This window comes from Eriocheir sinensis, chromosome 30, assembly GCF_024679095.1.
Source record: "Eriocheir sinensis breed Jianghai 21 chromosome 30, ASM2467909v1, whole genome shotgun sequence".
In the NCBI taxonomy this organism is placed as follows: Eukaryota; Metazoa; Arthropoda; class Malacostraca; order Decapoda; family Varunidae; genus Eriocheir; species Eriocheir sinensis.
In genome coordinates, this window is record NC_066538.1 from 4,032,741 (window position 1) to 4,042,425 (window position 9,685).

A 9,685-nucleotide genomic window follows, 5' to 3' on the forward strand; every position below is an offset into this window, starting at 1 on the left:
CAACGTTGTAAGGAAGCATGGATCACCTTACCAAATTATCGTATTCTTATCACATTGAATCTTCTTTTTCTTCTATTTCTTCTTGTTTCTGACTCATAACTATCTCAAAAAACATCAATAACTAACTTTTTTGACGAGAACTTTAATTGGATACCGTTATTTGTGTGGATAAGACAGTTTTTGAGTGTGAAAATGATAGATGCAATGTTGAGTATGTACGACAATATGGTTTCTGACTCATAACTATCCCAAAAAGACATCATTAAGCAACAGTTTGAACAATAGCTTTAATTAAATGGCGTTATTTGTGTGGATCAGACAGTTTTGGGGTCTAGAACTGATGATTGGAATGTTAGGAGTACGATAATATGGTGAAGTTGGCGTTGATGAAATTCGTGATTGCGTGAAAAAACGGGTCTTGCTTTCCCACATTGTTTTTTCCTTTTCTTCATTGAGTAACCATAATTTTACAACGCCAGAACTTGCAACTACCACGTGGAAATAATCAGGAAACTTCAACTCCGCTCAGAACTAATCATTTAAGTGAAAAAAATATAGTTCGTGGATTCATATCTCAACCAATTTTCCTTTACATATAAATATTTCCCCACTACAAAGATAAGAAAAAAATATAATAGAAAAAATAAACAAATCCAGGTCACTATATACAAACCAACGTATCATAATCAATTTCTTTTATTTTGGTCAATAATAAAATATCACATCGCCACCAATGATATAAAAAAGAATGCATATGGTAATTGATAACAAGAGAAATAACTGATAATATGTACAGAAACCGGTATAGTAGAAAAATATATACACACACACACACACACACGCAGACTTGGTAACATATTTAAAGGGAAAGGTTTTGGTATAAGTTCTGCCATAGACTTAACACCTTCTCCCCCTTAACCTCTTTTGTTCAATAATAGGTTTGGATTCCCTTGCACCGATATGAGATTCTCCCTCACTAATAAATAAATCCTTAAGTTGTTATGTCAAATAGTAATGTGTGTAATAGATAAACTGGACCTAATTAGTGTTTTGAGTTTGTAATAAGTTAAATATATTATGTTAAGAGTTAGGTTTGTCATGAGTTAATAAAGGTGTGAAATTTTAAGTTTTCTAATTAACATAAATAAATTGAGTAAGTTAAATACATTGCGTTAAGGGATTTGTGTTGGCTTAAGTTAGGTTTGTCAAAGTGGTTCAATAAATAAAGTGATTAAGTTAAATACAAATATCAGGGAATTTGGGTTTACTATAATTTAACGAGGTTTGTCAAATGATTCAAGTTTACAACAGTTAAGAATGTGTAGTATTTTCACTTTTCCTTCATGTTTACAATTTTCACATTTCCTAACTAATATAAATAAATGATTAAGTTAAATACAAATATCAGGGAATTTGTGTTTACTATAATTTAACGAGGTTTGTCAAATGATTCAAGTTTAAAATAGTTAAGAATGTAATATTTTCACTTTTCCTGACTAATATAAATAAGCTGATTAAGTTAAATACATATGTAAAGGAATTTGTGTCTAATATTAGGTTTGTCAAATGATTCATGTTTAAAATAGTTAAGAATGTGTAGTATTTTCACTTTTCCTTACTAACATAAATAAATTGCTCAAGTTAAATACATATGTCAAGGAATGTGTGTAATATTAGGTTTGTCAAAGAGATTCATGTTCACAATAACTTAAGAAATTGTAATGTTTTCCTTTTTCTTATATAAATAATCTGAATACACTGACCTTTCATTAAATACCTTCCTGACTAGTCTTCAGTAACAAAACACTCACACCCACACATAGCGATATAAATACTTACACACAAAATACACACACTCAAACACACACACACACACACACACACACAGACGTACACATGTATACATATCCACAGACAGCCTCTCACAGCCTTTTAATTTCTGCTTTGGCTTCATTTTTAAACACTTCAATAAATAAGAAAGTCATTAAGCTGTGTACTAGTCAATTTGGGTGATTAACTGAGTGACCTATTAGCTGTGAGGTCATAGTATTAGGGTTATGTTAATTAAGGTCAATTATCTTTTGTTCTTTGGTGTATACAATTGAAGATCTCAGTGGTAGAACATCCTATTATTTCTTTATCTATTATTTCTTTATGTCTCACTTCTTTTAACATTTTTTTTGTCAATGTCTAACTTCCTTTATCTCTTCGTTATCAATATCTTACTTTTTTCTTTTTTTTAACCAGTCTTACTTCCATGGCTTCACAAACCTTACCACTTACTCTAAAAAGCAGGCAAGGTGTCCAGCCCTCCTCCTGTACCCTATCACTTTCCTCTTTCCTTCAATATCAGGACAAGAGATTCCAGTTCAGGTACAACAAGAATATCAAAACTCCACCACTGAACACATGAATGAACGAAGTAAGAAAAGATCACTGTGGAAACTACTGAGTCATTTCTGCCAATAGATTCCAAACCGACTGTCTTGAAAATGTAACCAAATGCCACGAAAATGCCTCTTAAACCACTAACGCAATGGGCGCCACCACTTTGGAATGTTTGAGTACACTTGGAGACCACTCGAACCCCAAGACGCAGATGCTTATTATTATTACCGGAAGACTGTTTACTTGTGCCTTGGTTAATAGCAACTCTCCTCCGAACCCAGACCTGAGCTAGTTATGGTTTTGTATAGTGCTCTCTCTTCACTATCTCACTCTTTGTCTCTCTCCTCTCTTTTCTTCATCTTCCCCCTATGTCAAGTTCTTTATCTTCACTACCTCACCACTCTCTCCTTCCTCTCTATTTCCTCAGCCTCTCCTATGCCTAACTCTTACCCCTTACACCCCTTCCTTCACCAATGCACTGCACCAAGGCACATCACAAGGCACTACACATGAACACAAGTGGAGGACCTGTCTACTTGGGGGTGCCCTGGGGAACTTTGAAGCTAATGTTCTTGCAGCCAGACTTCATGTTGAGGCAGAAGAGCTTTTCCAGGGAGGCTGTCTTGATGATCTGGAAGCCCTCCTCGCCGCCAAAGGTCGAGGGTTTCCAGTACCGGGGGCTGCAGATGGGGTTAGCCAGGAGCCCCTTCACACTCCACGGCCCACCCATATTAACCATGGAGAGAGGGGTGACGGAGGGACCTGAGCGCTCTGTGACGAGACCTGAGGAAGGGAGATGGTGTTAGATGGCTTGTTGAGGAATGGTTGGAAGGGAGAAAGGGAGAGAAGAAAAGTGTTAGACAGAGAGAAGAAAAGTAAAGAAGGGCTGAGGAAGGGAGATGGTGTTAGATGGCTTGTTGAAGAATCGTTGGAAGGGAGAAAGGGAGGGGAGAGAGGTGTTAGACAGAGAGGAAGAAAAGTAAAGGAGGGGAGACTGTGATAAAATGCTGTTGAAGAATGAATGAAAAAAGAAGAGAAAAGGAACTGAGATGGCAGAAAAGATATAAAGAAAAGAAGAATATGTTTAGCGAAAGGAAGAATGTATAAGAAGGCTGTTGAAGAATAGATGGAAAGAAGGAATAGAGGAAAAATATATAAACACAAAAAATATCACCAGAGCACACACAAAACACAGACAGACACTTACCAACATAGAACTCCACAGCTTCAATATCCCCATACATATGCTCCAGGTCAGAGGCGAGGTCGGGGTCACCGGTGAGATCGAGGAAGCTGGTGAAGGGCCTCATCTCGAACCTCCTGCGGTAGTTGTTGAGGCTCTGGAACTTAAGCTGCCTGCCGTTCTCAATCAGCTTCTTCAGGACGGGGTAGAGGGCGTGAGCGTGGTTCCTGTGCGTCAGCTGTGGAGGGAGACGAAAGGGTTGGTTATTTTATTATTTTTTTTTACAACGAAGGAGACGGCTCAAGGGCAAGAAAAAGAGTGTAGTGCAGTTACTATATCACCAAAAAATGAGACTAGAAAAGCAAAAACCCCCCTTAATAAAAACAAAAACAAGGCGGTCTATACTCACAGCTCCGGCGCGACTGTTAGCCATGGCGTGGATGAAGTTATCTAGGCCATGCTTGAAGATCGGCTGGGTGTTGAAGGCCATGTCCATGATGCTGTAGTAAGTGCTGTTGACCTCAATGCCGTCGGGGATCAGTGGGTGCCAGTGGTAGAGGTGGTTGAACTCGGCGTGGATGCGGTTGTGGTACTGGAAGTTGGTGCCGTGGGTGAGGTGCGGCTCGAAGGTCAGGCGGAGGTTATACTGGCTCAGGTGCTGCACATAGTCCTCAATGGTGATCTTGATGACCTCGCCTGTTGGTGCAAGGGGTCAGATTAGGTCAGGTGGGGTTAACGAAGAAGGGTGGAGAGATGAAAACAGGAAAACTAGACCAATGCAATGAAAGATGATATAGAACAATGAGATTAGAAAATAAGGATGAAAAGGTATATGATAATAGCAACTAATTTAGACAAGAGGAACTAAAGGAAAGGTACAACAATGAGAGAATAAGGATGATAAGATGATAGCAGATAAAACTAGACCCGTGAAAGTTAAGATAAAATAGAACACTGTGAGATCAACAAAGAAGAACTGAATAAATAAATAAATAAAAATATATAGGGCAATTGAAAAAAGAATTACTATAAGACTGGAAACAACTGAGTATGATATCTCTTGAACTACATTTCCCTTCATCTCCTCCAGATCCTTCTCTTCCTCCACTTCCTTCTCCTCCTCTCCCTTCTCCTCCTCCTTCTCCTTCTCCTGCTCCTCCTCCTCTTCCTCCACCTCCCTAATACTCACCGACAATGATAAGCCGGGCGGTCTGGTAGATGCGCTCGTCGTCCCAGTTGGGGTGAACCTTCAGCAGCTCGTCGCACACCCGGTTGTGTTCCCTCACCCAGATGGTTGAGTAGGCCTGCCGGGGGAAGAGTGGAGGGTGAGTATAATTCATGTTCGTAAACCCTTCTAATAATACTACATGATATAATTCTTTTTTCTCCTTCAATTACATCCCTCCAAATCAACAAAAAGGACTATAAGATACGCTCATCAACCCTCTAATGATACTTACAAAGAGGCCGGGCAGCAGGGCAAAGAAGGGGTGGCCGAGGGCAAACTTTCCATTCTCCGGGATAGGGATGTGGGCAGGGTAGTCCATGGTGATAGCCGGCACGTCCTTCAGGAATGGAGGGAACTCTTCTCCGTTGATTACCTGTTGGCGGAGGGAACGGTTAGCTGTGACGGAGGAAAGGGAGGGAAGGAAAGTAGGAACAGGAGGAGGAGGTAAAGAAGGAAGGAGAAAAGGTTAGGTTGTGATGGAGGAAAGGGAGGAGGAAGGGAGAGGAAGTTAGGGTATGAGGGAGGAAATGGAAGGAAGGGAAAGGAGGAAACTGAGGAAAGAGAGGAAAGGTTAGGTTGTGATGGAGGAAAGGGAGGAGGAGGAGAGGAAGTTAGAATGTGAAGGAGGAAATGGAAGGAAGGGAAAGGAGGAACAGCGGAAAGAGATGAGGAAAGGTTAGGCTGTGATGAAGGAAAGGGAGGGAAAGATTGGGTATGAGGGAGAAAGGAAGGAACCAAAGGGAGAGAAGAGGAAAAATGGGTGAAATACTATAAGGGAGAGAAGGGAGGGAAGGAAATGAGGGAGGCCATAGGAAGGAAGGGAGATAATTAAAAGTAGGTCATGAAGGGAGGATGTGAAGGGGAGAATTAAGGTTACGAGAGAGAGAGAGAGAATATATGAAACTATAAAAAGATGAATTAATTAGGCTATGATATTTACCTGAGTGAGAAGCTTTCCATTCTTCCATGACCTGAGAGCCCTTCGGTCCTGTTCGTTCAAACCATAGATGTTGGACACGTCAACCTGTGGCGAGGAAGAGGAATGTTAGGTTAGGTTAGGTTAGGTTAGGTTAGGTTAGGTTAGTATAAGGTGTGAAGGAGTTTACGATAATAAAATAATGCAAGGAAGAAATGAAGGGAGGTTGGTGAGTTAGGTTAGGTTAGGTTAGGTTAGGTTAGTATAAGGTGTGGTAGAGTTTACAATAATAAAGTAATGCAAGGAAGAAACGAAGGGAGGTTGGTGAGTTAGGTTAGGTTAGGTTAGGTTAGGTTAGTATAAGGTGTGGTGGAGTTTACGATGATAAAGTAATGCAAGGAAGAAATGAAGGGAGGTTAGTGAGTTAGGTTAGGTTAGTATAAGGTGTGATGGAGTTTACGATCATAAAGTAATGCAAGGAAGAAACGAAGGGAGGTTGGTAAGTTAGGTTAGGTTAGTCAGGCTAGGAACTAACAGAGCAATATGACCTTAACGACTTTTCCTCTTATTTTCCTTCACCTATTCCCCTTGATCTCCATTTTTCTAACAACCTACAGCTTCTCTTCCTCTAAACTCGCCCTTTCTACCTCCTTCTTCTAACAATCAACCCTTGGTAAGCTGATCTCCCTTGGCATACCCTTCATTTTTATGAGTTACCCCTTCAAGCCCCTTCAATTTTACCCTTCCTTCTTTCCCCTCATTTCCCCTAAGTAACCCCATATTTCCCTTCCTTTTTCTTGAGTAACAGCCACCAACCCCCAACATCAGGCAACACTCACCCCTCCATAGCCCTTGGTGATATGCGGTCCCTTGGCATAGTCGGTGCGGAAGAACTGGTGTGTGAAGTGCTGGGCGTAGTATTGGAAGAGGAGGTTGGTGTCATGGGGATCCGCCTTGAACTCTCGCCTCAGGAACACCTTCTTGATGAGGTCGTCCACGTCCGGGTACTCCTTGGGCCCCACGACTCCCATGGGCGTCGGGCAGTGTTCGGGCACGGGCGGGAGGGCGCGTCCATAGTAGCTCTCGTTGTAGTAGGCGTTGAGGGTGATGTAGTGGTGGTCGCTCTCGTAGGTGGGAGGCGAGTCGACCATGTCCCCGCGAGCTGTGTTGGGAATGGAAAGGTTAGGTTAGGTTAGGTTAGGTTAGGTTAGGTTAGGTTAGGTTACATTGAAGAATAGAATAGAGGTTTTGTTGGTAGTTCAATGGGTATACGAAGAACATAAGGAACGTATATGTGACACCTTAGTTTTCATCCTTAATCTAATTGCAATGTAGGGTTGAGGGAACGGCTTTGGATAGAGAGAGCTTGCAAGGGTGGAAATAAAGTCTAGAAAAGTAAAGTTTGTCATATTGGTGCAAGGGAATAACATAAGATAGTGAAGAGGTCCCAAAATAGATGCAAATGGGAGAGCTTGTAATATGGGCGCAAGGGAATAGCCGAGAAAAGATTATGATATGGGCACAAGAAGGGAGAGAGCTTGAACTATATATGGGCAGTTGGGAATAGCCTTGATGCAAATGGGAGAGCTTGTAATATGGGCGCAAGGGAATAGCCGAGAAAAGGAGATTATGATATGGGCACAAGAAGGGAGAGAACTTGAACTATATATGGGTGGTAGAGAATAGCCTAGATAGGGAAGGTAAAGTTAAAAGTCACGCACTACAGCACAAGATAGCCTAGAAGAGGAGAACTTGTAATAGCAGTTTCGTGTGTGCATAAGTCAAGGGGATACTCACACAAATACACGTAGGTCATGAGGCGGGAGTGGACGAAGGGGATGCGGTTGAGGATGGCCCACAGCAGCCAGTTGGAGGTGATGAGATTGTGGATGGTCTCAGGGTCCGGCTTGAGACTCTTCTTCAGCCAAGTTACCCACGTGGCTGCAGGGGAAGAAGGGAAAGGAAAGTTAGTCTTGTTGAGGATTGGTTCAGTTCTGTTATGGGTGATGTTTTTGAACCGCGAACTTGGACATACTGTAAAGTGAGTTAGTCGTGTCATAAGGAACAAAAGGAAAGAAAGGAATGGAAAATTAGTCTTACTGAGAAGTGGTTCAGTTTTGTTTGGAAGGGAAAGGAAAATTAGGCTTGTCGAGGAGTGGTTCAGTTTTCTTTGGTGATGTTTTTGAACCGAGGACTTAGACAAAAAAATGAGTTAGTCGTGACAAAAGAAACAAAGGGAAAGAAAGAAAGGGAATGTTAGTGATTGTGAACCGTAGAATTAGATAAGAATTGGGTTAGTCATGACATAAGAAACAAAAGGGGAAGAAAGGAAGGAAAAGTGTCTTGTTGAGGAGTGGTTCAGTTTTCTTTGGTGATGTTTTTGAACCGTGGACTTAGAAATAAATTGGGTTAGTCGTGTCATAAGAAAAAATGGGAAAGAAAGGAAGGGAAAGTGAATGTCTGGTTGAGTGCTTCAGTTTTGTTTGCTGTTTTTGAACCGTGGACTTAGACAAGAATTGATTTAGTCGTGTCACAAGCAAAAAAAGGACAATGCTGTTAAACGTGAGGGCATTTGTTTGTTTGTTTGTTTGTTGTTTATTCAGTTTGTTTTGTTCTGGGTCACGGTTTTGTATGTAGAATGAAAGGAACTGATATGAGTGTGTTCAGAATGACACTACTACTACTACTACTACTACTACTGCTAATGAACTTCTTTTAAACAATGCAAAAAACTCATTCATTCTTTTCCCAACCAATTAAACTCGTGAAGAAAAGCTGCCCGCATTGACATTAGTAATTATCACTTCTACTTAACGTCTTTTTAATTATCACCTCTTGACATTTGCAATTATCACTTCCACTCAACGTATCCTTTTTATTTATCTCCTCACGACCGGATATAATTTAAATACAACCTTCCTCTAGAATTGAAGACGTTTTTTAACTTATCTACTTTAATTTTTATCTTTATTTTCTTATTTTCCTTGTTTGCTTATCTATCTATCCATAACCACTAGACTCTAACTTCACTATTTGTCTATTCACCTTTACGTGTATCCTGCTAATCTATTTATCATTCATTACTATCACAAACTACCTCTTCTTTTCCTACATCTCTTTTTATCATTATCTATAGCCACTAGGAATACTGAATTACCACCACCACCACCACTACCACTACTACTACTACTACTACCACCTCTATTACTACTACAACGACTACTACAACTCACGTATTTCACAGTCAGCCCCGTAGTGACCAGTTCCGGTACAGTCACACGTGTAGTTCTTGTTGTTGGGGGCAGTCATGCAGATGCCGAAGTTCTGGCACGGGTAGGCACAGCACGGGTCGTAGTCTGTGGAGAGGGGAAGAGAACACGTGAATATACTGTAGATGATTAAGAGAGTTAGTAACTTCATGTATACTGCTTGGTGATTCATTTTGAGTTAGTAATTTCATGTATACTGCTTGGTGATTCATTTTGAGTTAGTAATTTCATGTATACTGCTTGGTGATTCATTTTGAGTTAGTAATTTCTTGTATACTGCTTGGTGATTCATTTTGAGTTAGTAATTTCTTGTATACTGCTTGGTGGTTCATTTTGAGTTAGTATTTTCTTGTATACTGCTTGGTGGTTCATTTTGAGTTAGTAATTTCATGTGTGGTTCATTTTGTTTACTAATTGATTGGTTGGTTAGTTGACTGGCTGATCCTATGATGAAAGCAAGGGATAATGACTTAGATATTGTAGAGTGTTAGTATAGTAATAATTAATCAGACTAAACAAATAAAGAAAAAAAAAGGGATGTTAAAAGATGGAAGAATGATACGTAGACTTATTTTTATCATATGTGAGGAGGAGGAGGAGGAGGAGGAGGAGCTGATTCGTGAAGAGCTAGGAGGATTAATAGAGTTGAAATGAAGGAGGAAGAAGAAGAACAAGAAGAAGAACAAAAGCAAGAACAAGAA

At 40.4% G+C, this 9,685-nt stretch overlaps 1 protein-coding gene and 2 long non-coding RNA genes across 3 annotated transcripts in view; 2 read left to right on the forward strand and 1 right to left on the reverse strand.

The window, feature by feature from the left end:
- Positions 1-501: 501 nt before the first annotated feature.
- Positions 502-2,214, forward strand: LOC127005468 (uncharacterized). The gene is made up of 2 exons (XR_007758560.1): positions 502-1,437; positions 1,558-2,214. It is a non-coding gene; the product is annotated as an uncharacterized LOC127005468 (long non-coding RNA).
- Positions 2,156-9,685, reverse strand: part of LOC127005467 (prostaglandin G/H synthase 2-like) — an 11,312-nt gene continuing 3,782 nt past the window's right edge. Inside the window, exons 3-11 of the mRNA XM_050874358.1 lie at positions 8,949-9,071; positions 7,513-7,656; positions 6,555-6,877; positions 5,740-5,823; positions 5,032-5,172; positions 4,761-4,875; positions 3,981-4,267; positions 3,596-3,809; positions 2,156-3,171 (exon numbers count right to left, since the gene is read on the reverse strand). Of these exons, the coding sequence (XP_050730315.1) occupies positions 2,921-3,171; positions 3,596-3,809; positions 3,981-4,267; positions 4,761-4,875; positions 5,032-5,172; positions 5,740-5,823; positions 6,555-6,877; positions 7,513-7,656; positions 8,949-9,071 (1,682 nt within the window). The 3' untranslated portion in view covers positions 2,156-2,920. The remainder of the gene's footprint in view (positions 3,172-3,595; positions 3,810-3,980; positions 4,268-4,760; positions 4,876-5,031; positions 5,173-5,739; positions 5,824-6,554; positions 6,878-7,512; positions 7,657-8,948; positions 9,072-9,685) is intronic.
- LOC127005469 (uncharacterized) lies at positions 5,736-6,548 on the forward strand. Its single transcript, XR_007758561.1, has 3 exons — positions 5,736-5,848; positions 5,954-6,058; positions 6,144-6,548. It is a non-coding gene; the product is annotated as an uncharacterized LOC127005469 (long non-coding RNA).